Here is a 16574-nt window from a genome sequence, read left to right on the forward strand (position 1 = left end):
CTTTCCTGCCCTGCTTGCCATTAGTATGTGCATGCTTAAGCTGCGGCGGAAAAAACCACTGCTTGCACCTACTGTACAGCTACTAAAGCAGATCCTTAGGAATGGGCTGCTTGGCTTTTCCCTCTAATCCACAAGATAAAGAATAGTGCACAGCTTCCTGTCTGCAGTCTCTTTCTCCGGCTATTGTGAAGATGTTTGTGCTTATCCTAGATAAGCAAGCCACTTCATGGAAACCCGGGCATTGAGCACCCTTTGGACTGGCTTCTCCTTAATGGGAAAACGATCCCAAGGGGTTAATCGCTCAGACACACTTGTTAACTCCTCTCACCATAAGATGCTGGAAGAGCCAGGACCGCATGATATTCGTGGCATGCTTCGGCAGGACACCTCGTTTGTTCTTTGACTTTTTATCTTCGCTGTCAAGGAGAGAGGTCAGGTCCAGGTTAACCTGCAGGGCAGGGAAAGAGAAAGGGAAGCTTAAGCAACAATGCAGGTGGAAAAGGGGGGGAAAGAAAAGGGAAAGAGGGCCTAGGTTGCCATGGTGACAGAGATCGCAACGTCGGTCCGATTTCACGGTGGCTCTTGCGAGGCTGGAGACGCTTGTGCTATTCAGAGAGGAAGAGAGCAAAACTAACTTAGGAGGAACACTTAGAAGCTGGGGAAGAAAGGGAGATCAGTAGGCTTTTCCGCTGTGCCAAAAGTTTGAGTTAAAAATAAATAAATCTGCTTATGAATGAAGATGCAAGACTGGAAGAGCCTTGCAGGGTCAGGCCAGAAGTCCATCTAGCCCAGTACCCTGTTTCATAGCAGCCAACCAGATCCCTATGGAAAGCCTGCAAGCAGTTATCTGAGTGCAAGAGCGCTCTCTACCTGGAGATTATTGATTTGTTTGTTTCCCCCCTTATTTTTATTATGTACTTTGTGTTTTTTATATTGTATTTTCGTGTTGTGACCCACTCTGAGATCTATGGATTGTGTTTAATAAATGATGATGATGATGATGATGATGATGATGATGATGATTCTAGCAACTGACATTCTGGGGCATACTGCTTCCAACAGTGGAGGCAGAGCATGCTATTCATCAAATTATGACCACACACATAAATGGCATGGTTTCATCATACATTTTCATCTGCACAGTGGTTTGGACAGGGAGTGACTTATGATCTTTCTCCTCGGAAAGCACCCTTGCACCAAATTCATGCTGGAAAGGTTGTGGAAAAGCTAATACATGGAAGGAATGATTTGAGCAAAGCTCAGGAAATCTCCTCTCCAAATGCCACTTTGGGAGTCGAGGCACAGACTTGGGGAGAATCATAAAGGAGAAAGTAACTCCAAGTTTATCAGGTAGACCCCAAGCTCCACCCACAGCTTCTCCAGGTAGTGGAGGAAAGGCTCTGGTCTGAAACCTTGCAGAGCCACTGCCAGTCAGTGTAGACTAGACTGAGCTAGATGGAGCAATAGTTTAAGGCAGCTTCCTATGTTTGTGATTCAAGGACCCACCACCCGCTTGAGAATAAGAAAGACACATGGACACGGTATATTAGGTTAATGGGCTAAAAAAGGCCACAACTTTATTGATTACAGGATGTGAGAGGTATTGGCTTAGGCATTGGATAAAACAACAGAGCGTGCCTGCACCCCCTCGGGGAGGGGTGAGTCTATCAAGGGTTAACCACCAGTGGGAGGGGCCTGTTGATGCAAATACAACTGAAAGCTCCCCCTGATGTCACCGGGGGTCGTGCCATGGCTCTAGCCACCAGTAAGGGCATCGGACAGGATCCACGACCACTGAATTCCTTTACCGGAACACCCATAAAGAGGAGGGGTAGGCGATGGCCACACCCTGCCCTCCAATCCACAAATATATTCCAATGCCTAACCGTCAATACCAAAAAGTTGTGACGATTTGCTACGAGGTAGGCGAAAAACCAAGTGGCCGGTGCCAATTTGCCAGTTGGATAAAAATTCCTACCAGGCCCCTTGGCCAACCAAGGTGACCAACCACAGGTCCATAGCAATGTCAAGAACCAAGCTATGAACTAAAGGGAGGGTGTGTGGGTAATCCGACAAAAACCAGCAGCAGAATAAAGGGGATGCGCTGCTGCGGTCGCATTTGGGCGGCTAAACCCCGCCCCAGAGCCTCAACCTGATTGGTTGGCCTTTCATCTAGGGCTGGATCAAGATTTTAGAGGCCCCAAGTACTGAAAAACAAACGGTGCCTGCCGTATGCAATTCAAAATTTGAAAAAAATACTAAACTGAAAAATAAAATTTGATTTTTCAAAGTGACACAAAACTTACATGCATGCTGAAATGAAATAGCGCCCCCCTCTCAAGTTTCTGAATGCAAAATCCTTTCAAACAGAAATTTCTCATATATATTTTTGGGTTCCCCTGCTTTGCTGATGTCTGAAGTGCCTACTGGTTAATATGACGCTGCTTTGGCCTTTTTGATTTCCCTGTAAGTCACTTCCCAGTAAATAGCCTTAAAATACCCTTCAATCTATTAATCAGTGTTAAAATGTAAAATTCTCAATAGGATTCTTCTTAGCAGAAGAAGGTTATTTATTTTTTTAAGGCTGGCAGAAAAGAAGAGGACATGCAAAGATCTTGGGAAGCAGGGGAAGAGAAGTTTTTAATGAGGTTGCAGGAAACTGGAATCTCAACGTCAAGTTAAAAAACACACACACAGACACAGACCCTTTTTTTTTTAAGGTTCTTCATAAAAACATTTCTCCTGCATGAATTAAACATCAGGATGGCAGCCCTGTGTCAGGTATAAATGATTCCCCCAGGTACCGCTTGGGATGTATTGCAAGGTCTGGGCTGAATAAATTACCCAGGCAATACAGAAATAACATTAGGAGTGCTTGTCCAGGGCTCCACCAGTGCCACAATATTCCCAGCATACTTGTATTCAACAGATCTGATCAATTTCACTCTAAGATCTGAGCTAGCAACAGCTTTTACACATTAAATAGAATTGAGATTCAGGTTTTGTTTTCCACTCCTCATCCCCGAGCTGAGAGAAAGACGAGGAATTGGGGGATATGACAGGCCTGCCAATGCCTTTTCCAATAGGTTTTTATATTATTATTAAGCTTTAAGTAAAAAGGGGAAAAAAAGGAAAGAAAGAAAAGCTCTAATGTAGAGAGAGGACCAGAGAGATTTTAAAGGAGCTCAGAGACTGATCGGGTGCAGTTGTGGTCCCGCCAGTGCTGACTCAGTAGGAAATGTCAGTACATCAATGCCTACACTTTTTCATTATTATTATTATTTTATAAAAAAAAGATCTGAGCTTATATAGCAAGCACTGTATGATTTGCTTCTCATTAATACAAAACAGGGCGGGGGCAGAATAAGTGGGACACATTTCAAGAAGTAGGTAAGGATTTTCTGCCCACAAAACTCTGATGGAGAAACTAACTGGGAATGCTATTTCCTACTACAATAAAATCTCCATTATTCGTACCTCTGTTCTCTGAATTTTCCAATTAGCAGAGTGATTTAAGTGTCTCCCAGGATGGAGATGGATGGTAGTGTTTTCTTTTGGGGCGGGGGCGGGGAACCCACTGAAAATTGTATTTAGGGGCATGGCTAGATTCTTAAAGCATTTAGGGAACAGGTGCACAAAAAATTGCATAACATTTGCATATACAAATTAGGAACAAACAATTTCCTTCCAGTCTCTCATTTTTTTCAAACTTAGGGTTGGTTTGCCACATTTTTGCACATTTAAAAAACCCCTAGTAAAAATTGATCAGCATTTTATCACATGATTCTCTAACAGATTCATGTTTACATGCAATCTTGCTTAACATACACATGTCTATAAAGAAATTTCACCCAGTACGATGCATTTTTGCATGTTATTTTCACCAATATATGCATTTTTACACCCACTTTCCTGTAACATATGCATTTTTGTTCACATTTCTTCAGTTGGCGGAATGTATTGCAAAATTTGGAGAAATGTGAATTTCACAGAACATCTGCATGTTGGCTTCTGTATTGTTTTATGATGGGTAAAATAGGTAGATGTGCATTTAAATGTGAAACAAACTGAATCCCCCCATTCCCAATGCAATTGGATCTGTACTGATGCCACTGGAAAATTAAAGTTGCGCATGGGTGAGATCTCACCAGCATTGCACTTTGCAGTGTCCAACAGATATCTTATAAATAAAGTTGTTGTTTTTTATAAAGTAAGTTAATTTTAAAACAGGGGGTTAAGAAGCAGGAGAACTGGGGCCAACTGCAAAAGATCCTGGGGCTGAGGCCCCCCACCAACATCTCCCATGGTGGTATTAGAGAAACGGCTTGGCCAGTGGTTTGTACACTTCTCCCATTATCACCTTGGGGTGGAACTACAGGTCATGTTAAAGCACAGCATTCTTGCTTCCCTTCCATAATGGGGAGTTACAAATTATACTTTGAAGGCATATGAGGCCACCATCTTGCTAAAGCTATGCAGGCCTGGGCCTAGCCAAGGTAGGTTAAAAAAGTAAAGGGCCCCTGCAGGGTTAAAGGTAAGGTAAAGGGACCCCTGACCATTAGGTCCAGTCGTGACCGACTCTGGGGTTGCAGCGCTCATCTCGCTTTATTGGCCGAGGGAGCCAATAAACAGCTTCCGGGTCATGTGGCCAGCATGACTAAGCCGCTTCTGGCGAACCAGAGCAGCACACGGAAACACCGTTTACCTTCCCGCCGTGGTGGCACCTATTTATCTACTTGCACTGGCCTGCTTTCGAACCCCTAGGCTGGCAGGAGCTGGGACAGAGCAATGGGAGCTTACCCCGTCGCAAGGATTCGAACCGCCAACCTTCCAATTGGCAAACCCAAGAGGTTCAGTGGTTTGGACAACAGTGCCACCCGCGTACCTATCCAAGGATCCACATTCCGAAACAGCATTTTCTACATATATTCAGTGGAAGAAGATCCTCTGCCAGGAGAGGCAGCCCTGCTTTGAATGTGGCAGCTTAATACCACCCTTTTATGGATCTTATGCCACATTCTCCTCTTTGAGAGGATAGATCCAGATCTGCGAAGTCTTAGACTGACTTCCATTTTGAATGCTTCAAAACAAACCAGAACCTCCTCACCCTCTTTGGTCCCCCAGTTCTCTTAGGCAGTTGGTCTTACCTGCGCGTTCTGGATCTGAATGGCTCCCTGTGGGATTGCTTGGGTTACCACCTGGCCCTGAGACGTTACCATAGTTACAGGCTGGTAAAGGGCTCCACCTGGCAAAGAGACAGGATTTCACAGCAGAATTTTAGGAAGACAGCTGAAATCTATCGGCAGAACAGAAAAGAGAAGAAGTTTCAACCAGCCTCATGCATTTGAATCAAAAGTTCAGTGGGGGAAACCTGTATCGGAAGAGATCCCCCCAGCCATCTTCACCTGAAAGATCCCATAGGCTGTCCAGTGGTCTTAGAAATCAGGACCAGCCAAAACATAATGGATCTAAAGCCATTATTTGGATTTAGTATATTTCCAGAGAGACACGAGAAAAAATAAACAGAATCATTTCCACCCTGCTAAAGCCACAAGACTTTTCTTGCAGGATCCCCCATAAGAAGGCATTTGGAGGGTAAAGACAAATGTCACAGGCAACATTTTTTTTTGTTTGCTCTTTTCAGCAAACCAGTAAGAATTTGCTCCTCAATGGACACAGAAGGATTTAGGATTTAGCCTTGATGGAGAAATTGACTGAACAAATACAGGCATTTGATGGACAAACACAATCAGACTCATATATTGATTGACAGATGCTTTACACTTATTTCTTATATGAACAATACTTTGGTTTGGCATTTCTCAAATCAGCCTGTTTGTTGTTGTTTTGTTCATTCTATGACAATGTGTCTTAATAGATGGCAGTGCTCAGTTTAGCTTATTGCATTTTCTGGTCTTCTTTGGAACTAAGAAACTTTATTTTGTCTGATTCACTTATGTTCTTTCTTAGAATTTTTTTTTTAAAAAGACAGTTTAAGGATGAAGAGAAACATAAAGGCTTTAAGGTAGGAAAGGGAAACCAGAGACCCTTCATATGGTATTGATCTCCAGCTTGCATCATGATCAATGGTTAGGGATGATGTGTACTGTAGTTGAGCAACATCTCGAGGGCCACAGGTTTCCTGGCTCAGGTGAAGATGAAGGGAGATGTATCATTCTAAGGCTACAGTCCTATGGACACACACACTTACTGAGCTCTGCTGAACTCAGTGGAACTAACTTCTCAGCAGACATGCATAGGATTGCACTGCTAGTGTGGTGAAAGTAATATGAACACATATCCACCGCAGACTAAGCCAATGTAGTGTAATGGTAAGCTTGTTGGACTAGGGCCTGGGAGACCTGGGTTCAAATCCCTACTTAGCCATGAAACTCATTGGGTGACCTTAGGTCAGTCGTCGTGTCTTAGCCTAACCTACCTCACATAATATACAAATACAAATTAATCAATAATAATAAAAAAAATTCAGGGAGGTGAATGTGTCTCTACCCCCATCATTCTGCCCAGAAACTGAGGTCCAGCGCCGAGGGCCTTCTGGCGGATCCCTCCCTGTGAGAAGCCAAGTTACAGGGAACCAGGCAGAGGGCCTTTTCGGTAGTGGCACCTGCCCTGTGGAACACCCTCCCACCAGATGTCAAAGAGAAAAACAACTACCAGACTTTTAGAAGACATCTGAAGGCAGCCCTGTTTAGGGAAGCTTTTAATGTTGAATAGATTATTGTATTTTAATATTCTGTTGGAAGCTGCCCAGAGTGGCTGGGGAAACCCAGCTAGATGGGCGGGGTATAAATAATAAATTATTAGTATGATTATTAAATAATTTCCAGGACATTTAAAATGATTGATCTGAATTTGGCTTCATTTTGATAGGAACAGAGAAGAAAGTTGTAACGCTTTTAGACGGGGAAGGGAGACTCTGCAAACCGCCAGAGTCCATGCTCTGGTACAAAGGAAGCTGTCGTGTCGAGTGAGACCATCGGTGCGTCTATCGCTTGTTTATCTTGACTTGCAGAAGCTTTCCAGGATTTCAGGCAGGGGTCTCAATCAGCCCTACCTGGAGATGCCAGGGATTGAACCGTAGAGCTTCTGCATGCAAAGGAGATGCTCTGCCACCAAACTAGGTGGGATGGGATGAGATGGGACTGGGAAGAATAATCTGCTGCAGATACAGGAATGCTGTGACATTTCAGCAGGAAGAGAGAGTGTGTGTGTAAATCTGATTTGGTCTCAATGACAAAGCAAAAGGCCTGATCCCGATCCATCATTTTCATGCCGGGAAGGAGTATAGCAAGAATCGAAAGTGAGGCCCCTGTGTCACTCTCCTGACAAGAGAATGCTTCTTGAATAACAATTGCTCACTAGCCCTATTCACATGGCAATTCAGGTAAAGTCAATGTGTGGACAAGGGAGGGGGAAGCACAAACAGAGCCTGCACGGGGTCTATCCATGTGCAAACTGGATTCTCTCTGCAATCTGTACTCTCTCTTATTGCAGGGAAGTAGCACACGGAGGGGACAATGGGAACGATCCCATCCCACACATTGACTTGATTTGAATCGGAGCCATTTCCAGGCCCTGGAATGCTGCCTGATACCTATCAGGCCATAGCGGCAGGGTGACACTACTTACCTGGTTTCCAAATTCTGGGGTCACTGTGGGTTACCGGGAGGGAGAGGGGCAAAGTGGCAGGGAGGCTGGTGTGGCATGGACGCAGTGGCAGAACCAAACCACCATTCCTGCCACTGTACCTCCACTGCACCAACCTCCTAAACCCTCCCTTGGTAACCGGCAATGACTCTGGGACTGGGAAGCCATTTTAAACTTCCCACGGTCCCACAAAGTACCTTAATGTTGCTTTAGGGTGCTGTGGAAAAAATTTAAATAGTGGGGTGGGAGGAAAGGGGGAAGAGCAGGCGACGCTCCACAAGGATGCCAGCCGCCGACAGTGGGAAGGGTCTGATTCGCCACCGGAAGACATTCTACCTGTTTGCTCACCTCATTCATCATAACACTTGGGTGCATATGGAATTCAGGGGTTTCATGGAGGCATGGTTCTAACAGACGTGCAGACATCCTCAAGAAACGGTGGAAGGAGACCAGATGAGACCATTTTCTGGGAATCTTTACTAGGACCGTTGGTCCATCTAGCTCACTACTGTCTACACTGACTGGCAGTAGGTCTTTAGTGTTTTGGGCAGGGAGTACCTCTCCGCCCTGTATGGAAAAGCCAGGCATTGAACCTGGGATGTTCTGCATGCAAAGCAGATGCTCTACCACTGAGCTGTGGCCCTCCACTGACAGACAGAAAGTAGTAGTAGTAGTAGTAGTAGTAGTAATAATAATAATAATAATAATAATAATAATAATAATAATTTATTATTTGTACCCCGCCCATCTGGCTGGGCCTCCCCAGCCACTCTGGGCGGCTTCCACAGAAACCAAAAAACACTAAAATATCATACATTAAAAGCTTCCCTGAATAGGGCCGCCTTAAGATGTTTTCTGAATGTCAGGTAGTTGTCCATCACCTTGACATCCGATGGGAGGGCATTCCACAGGGCGGGCGCCACCACCGAAAAGGCCCTCTGCCTGGTTCCCTGTAGCTTCGCTTCTCGCAATGAGGGAACCGCCAGAAGGCCCTCGGTGCTGGACCTCAGTGTCCGGGCAGAACGATGGGGGTGGAGACGCTCCTTCAGGTATACTGAATTATAATAATAATAATAATAATAATAATAATAATAATAATAATTTATTTATACGCCGCCCATCAATAATAATAATAATAATAATAATAATAATAATAAAATTAATAATAATAATAATAATAATAATAATAATAATTTATTTATACGCCGCCCATCTGGCTGGGTTTCCCCAGCCACTCTGGACAGCTCCCAATAGAATATTAAAAACACAATAAAACATCAGATATTAAAAACTTCCCTAAACAGGGCTGCCTTCAGATGTCTTCTAAAAGTCAGATAGTTGTTTATTTCCTTGACATCTGATGGGAGGGTGTTCCACAGGGCGGGCGCCACTACCAAGAAGGCCCTCTGCCTGGTTCCCGGCAACCTCACTTCTCACAGTGAGGGAACTGCCAGAAGGCCCTCGGCGCTGGACATCAGTGTCTGGGCTGAACAGTGGGGGTGGATACGCTCCTTCAGGTAAATGGGCCGAGGCTGTTTAGGGCTTCAAAACCCCTCGAAATATTACAAAAAAGCCCAACAATGCATGGTGAGTGATTTGTGTGTTAGAAGTTCTGTATTTATGCGAGAGAGACATCAGAGTGGGTCTGTGGGTGAATGGTGGTGGCTTTTAAGAGGGGAATGGAGAGTGCAATGAGAGGTGTGTTTTTTTACGCAGCCAGTTTCCCCAGGTTTTCCTCACGATTATGCACAATTCAAAGCTAACTATCTGAGGGAGTTTAAAAATACCAAGCATGCAAAAGACGCGACTAACATGGTCAGACGTACGCTCCACGCCTCCCACCTGACACAACTTGTGAGTTGACTGTTGTCATGGAGATGTTTCCCTGCTGCAGTGCTGATGCGGGCACCACGATTCCTTGGGGGTTGCCGGATACTGCAGTCATTGAGTTAGGAGAATTCTGCAGCATATCCTAGAGACAGACAGAGAGATCGAAAGAGAGGAGCTTAAAACACACGGTGCCCATCACAGGCCTCTGCTGCACTTCAACTCTGAAGACACCACAGAACTCTGCGGATGAGAATGAAGAAGACGTCCGCCCCACAAACAGCTGCATTATAGATGGCATGTATAATCTGGGTGCAGCCTGGTTGGCGTTGACCGTGACAGGGTCTTCTTGGTGGTGACTCCCCATTTGTAGAATGCTCTCCCTGCTAGGTGTATCTTGTTTTTAAAATTCAGGGGGATTTTTAAAAAAAACATTCCTGTTCACCCAGGCATTTGATGGCTGAAATATACTGTTTCTGGCAACCCTGAAGTCATTAGCTGTGAGGGTATATGATTTAAGTTTAAACGTTTTGAAATGTTATTAGTATTTTTACATGTTCTTAAATGATTTAAATACATTTTTCAGTTCTCATCCTGAAGCAAAGTTCTTAACCTGAAGCACTATTTCTGGGTTAGCGGAGTCTGTAACCTGAAGCATATGTAATCTGAAGTGTATGTAACCCGAGGTACCACTGTACATCAAAATATTTAAAAAAAACTAAAAATGCTCATCGTGCCATAACATACAAAGGATGAATGAAAAATGAAAAGATGAACACCAATTGTGAGCAAAATGTGTGGGTAAATAAAAATGTTTTCACCTGGCACCTAAACATTGACAATGCCAGGCACATCTCTCTGGGGAAAGCATTCCACAGGCAAGGAGCCACCACTAAGAAGGCCCGGCCACACATTGACACCCTCTACAACACCCCTGGAAGGGACACACAAATAAGAGCCTCAGGTGATGAACTCATTGTCCGGGTAGGTTCATGTAGGGGCAGTCAAAAACATCTGGAGAGTACCAGGTTGGAGTAGGACTGCAGGAAGGTCTGTAATGGTTTCAGAAATCTGTAGAAATGTCCCCTGTTGATGGGGGCACAGTGATGGTTTGCATGCACATAACTCTGTGGCAGAACAAATGCTTTGCTTGCATAAGGTCCCAGATTCAGCACTCTTCCTCTCCAGTAAAAAAAAAAAGCATTTCAGAACATAGCCATCCCAATTAGTCAAATCTCTGCCCTAGCAACCGGGGGCAACCAATGGGGTGTTGTGGCCATCCAAAAGGTCCCGCCCCACCACAGGGAGGCAGTCCATCATGGAGGCAGTTCCATGATGGAGGACACGATTTGCCCCATGATGGGTCATAGCTCTCTCCTTTGCCCCTTTGCTGCCCCCTTTTACTTCACCCCAAATTTCTTTCTTGGGTGATCACCTCCTTTTGCCTCATGCTTGCAGGGCCACCTCCACAAAGTTGCCTTATTTCCATTTCTATCCCTCTGAATCAAGCTGCTCCAGCAGCAAATTCATGGAAAATAAAAGCCTATTGAATGAATGTGTTGCAACACACTTGTCCTTCCATTTACTGAAACAGTAAATCCGTTGTGTTTGGCGGGCCAAGCATCTCTTGTAGTTTTAAGAGCTTAGTTAAAGATGCTAGCGGTGAACAAGGTCAAATGATAATCACGAATCCAAATGCTACATTTACTATTTTGAGAGAGGAGTTAAGAAAGAAAGAGTAGAGAAATGTGCATTGAAAAGGAATCTACAGTACTGGAGGCAGATTCAGTTTAATTCCTTGAACCTAACTCCTTTTCACGCCATTAGGGGTTCCTAATTTGTGGGGAGTGAAGATTCTAATCTGAATTAGCAACCCTGAGTCGCTGAACTATGAAAAATGGTAGCTATTCCAGATTAATTAATAAGGGATAAAATATTACTGCCTTATCTACATTCCCCTAAATAGTACTTGTCCTCCATTAGGTCTTGCTGACTCCCACACTAGTTTTAAGCTGATGCAAGTCTCCAAGGTCAGGCCTGGAAACTTAAACGGAGGGCTTGCGTTTTATTTTATCACTTTCTTCCTCCAAGGAGCTCTTCCTCTCCCACAATTTATCCTCACAACAATCCTGTGAGGGAGCTTAGGCTGACAGACGGCGATTGACCCAAAGTCATTCAACGAACTTCACGTCTTAGCAGAGATTTGCATCTGGATTTTCCAGATTCGTAGTCCAACATACTGTACTGGCTCTCACATTCTGCATCGAGGCAAATTCTGTAATGTACATAACTTATGTAAATGAGGGTCACCTGAATATATTTACATAGTGTACTTTGTTCTGCTTTTGCGAGCAATAGAAAGGAGCTATGAAGAATACCCACATTTTGGTCCTAATGGTCAGAAGACCCATTCTGGCTTTTGAAATTTAATCAGGTATTGGCTATGTCTATGTCTGCAGTCTATGTCTGCAGTTTTAAGGTCTAGCGACTCTTTCTCTTTCTTTCTTTCTTTCTTTCTTTCTTTCTTTCTTTCTTTCTTTCTTTCTTTCTTTCTTTCAACAACACTGATATTTTCCTGAGGTTGAACAACGTGCAACAGTACCAGTTTCTGTGCTTGCATGGTGCGATCATGGAAAGCTCATGACTGATTGCAGACTGGGGTTTATTACCTGCCGACTAAGCCATATGGCTTATTTCCTTGCTAAGATATTCAGTTGAAGCCCTGCTCTGGGTGTCATTGCCTTCAGAATTGAGATGCAGTGAGGCCCGTGGCTCCTGGGGACAGGGCCTTCTCTGTGGTGGCACCTGGAGTTTAGAACATGATTGTTTGGCCCCTACAGTGTTATCTTCAAGGCACTGATTAAAGTCTTCCTCCTTTATTTGCCCAAGCTTCTGGGAGTGTTTTCTGTGCATAACTTACCAGTTGTGGCTTATTTTGCAATGGATCACTTTTGTTTTTATTGCCAACAGCTGCAAGTTTAATAGTTTTATGAAAAATCAATATTAAAACCATCTAATCCCTCCCACCCTTCTTTCTGACTCAGTCACTGTCCTCCCTTTCCTGTCCTTGCTCCCGCCCTCTGCTTATCACTGTATTTTATACAGACCAACAAAAATAACAGAAGTACAGCTAGGACTGGACATCTGGGCCAAAGTCTAGGGTTCTGCACCTCAGTGTCAAATCAGGGGTGACATATGACACAGGCAATGTCAAACAGGTCCAACATCAGAAATTAAAGTTGGCAGGTGAACGCTGACTGACCCATTGAAGCTGATGCTGGTTGTTGCTAGAGGTGGACAATTCTATCAATTTTATTTTCTCTTTCATCTTTCATTTTTCCAGGCTTAAATCCAAGTCTCCACATTTCAGGCATTTCAGCAATTTGAATTCCTTTTTTAATCCTCACGAAAATTTGACAGCATGTTACTGTGAATTTCTCCCAATAAACACATTTTTATGCAGTTTTGAGCAATGTATACATTTCTGCAAGCAATTTTCCCAATAGAAAGAATTTTTGTTTGTTATTTTCACGAAGGGATGCATTTTAAAATTTGTCTACAACAAAATACACTTTCCCACAAGGAAATGTGTTTACTATCAGGGCAGCAGAAGCAAACACCATTTTATTCCAGTAGTCATAATGCTTTAAGTGAGTTTTTAAAACATGAAAACTCTCGTGCTCAGACAGGATAATAACATTAATAACAGTCAAGTGTCTCATGTTACCCTCAGGCAACAGAACCTCCCTCTCACCCCCTAAATTTGTTTTGGGGGTTCCCCCAATCCTCTGGATAAGATGTGGGGAGGTCTCAGGGCGCATGTGGGAGAGGGGGGGGGGAGTTCTGTTGTGTAAACATAAATTCTTGTGTGTGACGGGCAGGAGGGGATATCTGCTGTGCAAGTGGAAATTCTTGCACTGACAGTAGCCACTAAACTTGATGGCTCTAAAGAGGATTAGATAAATTCACGGAGGGAATCTTCCGCCATCCTTCACCTTCACAGCTGGATGCAGAAATGCTTCCAAAAATCAGTTGCTGGCAGCCATAGGAGGGGAAAGGGCTCTTGTGAGTTTTGCATGGGCATCTGGTTGCGCACTGTGAGAGCAGTGACTAGCTGGGTCATTGGCCTGATCCAGTAGGCTCTTAGGTTTACATAATGGGTGGAGAACTTTTTTGTTGTGGCTTTGTGGCTCTAACACAGGTGTCAGCAAACTTTTTCAGCAGCAGGCCAGTCCACTGTCCCTCAGACCTTGTGGGGGGCTGGACTGTATTTTGAAAATAAAATAAAAATGAACGAATTCCTATGCCCCACAAATAACCCAGAGATGCATTTTAAATAAAAGGACACATTCTACTCATGTAAAAACACGCTGATTCACGGACCGTCCGTGGACCAGATTTAGAAGGCGATTGGGCTGGATTCGGCCCCCGGGCCTTAGTTTGCCTACCTATGCTAACGTATCAGGTATGCAGACAGAGTTTTAAATAATGAAAGAGAAATGTTAATTGTATGCCTCACAACTGATGTAGTATACAAGGCAGTCTAAAGCCACCCCACTTCCCATAAGCTCAGGGTCTAAAATTACTTTGCTGCACAAAGGAAGGATGAGAAAGAAAGAAAGAAAGAAAGAAAGAAAGAAAGAAAGAAAGAAAGAAAGAAAGAAAGAAAGAAAGGGAAGAGAAGGAAGAGGCAAAAAAAGAGGCTCCACTGCATGACATAGGATGATATTGGCTTTTGGCTTTCATTCAAAGCTGCCTCAGAAACTTATGTTGGTTGGGAAGTCAGGATATAAATGCTTGAAAGAGAGAGAAGAATGTTTGCCCTCCAGGAAACCAAAGCCATTACACGTTTACTGAAAGGGTGACTTTTGTGGCACATTGCTGCTTAAAAAAACACACCCTTCTTATTCCTCTGACTTCCACTGTGTCCCCACAATATGGCACTCGTGACTCAGCTTTGAGGCTTGCTTAGTCCATTGTGCAAGCCATCTGCTCCTTTTGGCTGCCACCGGCCTTGCCGGCGAGATGCGCCTCTTGCCGAGGCGAGCTAAATATACAGCGAGAAATTCTCCTCCGTGAGCTGGCGGCACTATCGGTATACAGCTTGCAGCGTTGGGAAAGCCCCAAAGCAAATGATGCAGAATAGAATTATTCAATTATTAAAGAAGACATTCTTGTCATTGTTTGGGATAAGAGGTCACCATTCAATTAACACTTTTTTTGTCGCTGATTAAATATTTGCCTTATCTGAGTAAACCCATACGGCGTGGCATTACTTTCTCAACGTCGTTGCTTGGCGCACAAGTAAACAAGCATCAAGCGCCCAGAAAAAAACAACCACACCCCCCCCCCCCAGGAAAGTCTGAACAAACAACCCAGCACAAACACATTGGGGGCAGATTTTTAATTTATTTTTTTCCTCTGAACTTTCCATGCATTTTTTTTTTTACAGTGCTGAGATCCTGAAGAAGACTTTTATTTTCAGCCTGGCTCGCTATTCCAGACCCCCAGGAATGTTTTGCTGGTTCATCTCAGGGCCACTTGGCCCAATCCAGACCCTGCAGTTGAAAATAGGGACCTGCTTGTAATTGTGACTCTCTATTTAGTACTGTTCTCAGAGCGCTGTTGGTTTTTCTAGTGCACCGGTCACCAACAGGGTGCCTGCGGGCATCAGTGCAGCCACTAGTACAACCTATAGCACCTGATAAAGTAAATATCGCCTCATAAACCCTCAATACACCAGAGACTGTTAGCTCTTCCTGCTCAGTTCCAGTTTGCACTGTCTCAGCCTCCCCTACATTGAAGTCATTGTGCTGCACACAACGGCAACCATTTTGAGATGTGCAGCGCCCCCACGGCAGCCATTTTGTGACTGGCACCCACAGCACTCTCAAATCCCCAAATGTGCTCACCCCCTCCAAAATATTGACAACCCTTGTTCTAGCACAATGAACTGAATATTGTATCAGTTATTTAAATACAGTCATACCTCATGTTACGTTTGCTTCATGTTACGTTCTTTCAGGTTACATCCTGCAGTGACCCGGAAGTACCGGAAAGGGTTACTCCCGGGTTTTGCCGCTCACGCATGCACAGAAGCGGCAAATCACAACCCGCACATGCGCAGACGTGCCACTGCAGGTTGCACTCTTTTCATGTTGCAAACGGGCCTCCGGGAAGGATTACGTTCGCAACCAGAGGTACCACTGTAGTCTGTGGTTTTAAGTCTTAATGATTTTCCTAAAAAAGGCTTATCGGGCACACGAGTCAGGAAGCTAGACAATAACTATTATGCCTTACTCACAAACGGTATAGCAACTGGAAATGCCTGATTCTATCAATTTGCTGCCACGTCTTTCCCCGAAGCCTCACCAAGTAATTTTTTGGAATGACAACTAATGCTTTCCCTGAAATGTGACCCAGGCATTTTATGAACTTCTCATTGTATAACAGTAGAACTGTAGAACGGGCTTTATTGTCTTTAGTTTGTAATGTTTTGCATTTTATTCTACCCCACCCATAATCCCCACCCCGAAAAGACAATAGCAATGTTGTGGTACATACACAGAAGACACTTGGTTCAATCCACACCATGTCTCGGTTGCACTGGGAAAGACTTCTGTCTGGCACCCTGGAGAGCAGCTGCCAGTTAGTGTTGGAAATATTGAGGTAGATGAACCAATGGTCTGACTCAGTACAACCCCCCCCCCCCAGCTTCCTATGTTTTGTTGCGATGTGGTTTATAAACAAACCAATAAATTTGGCAATGAGCTTCCTTCTGATGCTGCTGTTGCGGCAAACCAATTTTGAATGCAGAAATTGCCATAGAGGGTCTTATAAATAAACTTGACTGTGTTCAACTGTTAAAATTCCCATTCTCATACCAACGCCTGAGCCGTTTATTTCATATTGCTGAAGGATCTATTTATGGAAATATTTATATGCCACAATATCATTTAAAAAGTTTAAAGTGGTTTACAATCTAATACCTACTCTGCTCTTTACTTTCACTTTGCAGCTGTGTTCGCACCCAGATCATATATGTTGCTTCCCTGCAAGAAACATGGGTACTATAGTTC

General features: G+C 44.0%; 1 protein-coding gene across 7 annotated transcripts in view; it reads right to left on the reverse strand.

Annotated features, from left to right (window-relative positions):
* The window catches only part of PKNOX2 (PBX/knotted 1 homeobox 2), a 443888-nt gene that overhangs the window by 24935 nt on the left and 402379 nt on the right, over window positions 1–16574 (reverse strand). For all 7 annotated transcript variants that reach the window (XM_081171734.1, XM_081171729.1, XM_081171731.1 and 4 more), the window contains 3 exons: window positions 9511–9640; window positions 5148–5245; window positions 329–448 (listed from right to left, as the gene is read on the reverse strand). In XM_081171734.1, the coding sequence (XP_081027860.1) occupies window positions 329–448; window positions 5148–5245; window positions 9511–9640 (348 nt within the window). The remainder of the gene's footprint in view (window positions 1–328; window positions 449–5147; window positions 5246–9510; window positions 9641–16574) is intronic.

Source organism: Podarcis bocagei, assembly GCF_964188305.1.
Source record: "Podarcis bocagei genome assembly, chromosome: 15".
Classification (NCBI taxonomy): Eukaryota; Metazoa; Chordata; class Lepidosauria; order Squamata; family Lacertidae; genus Podarcis; species Podarcis bocagei.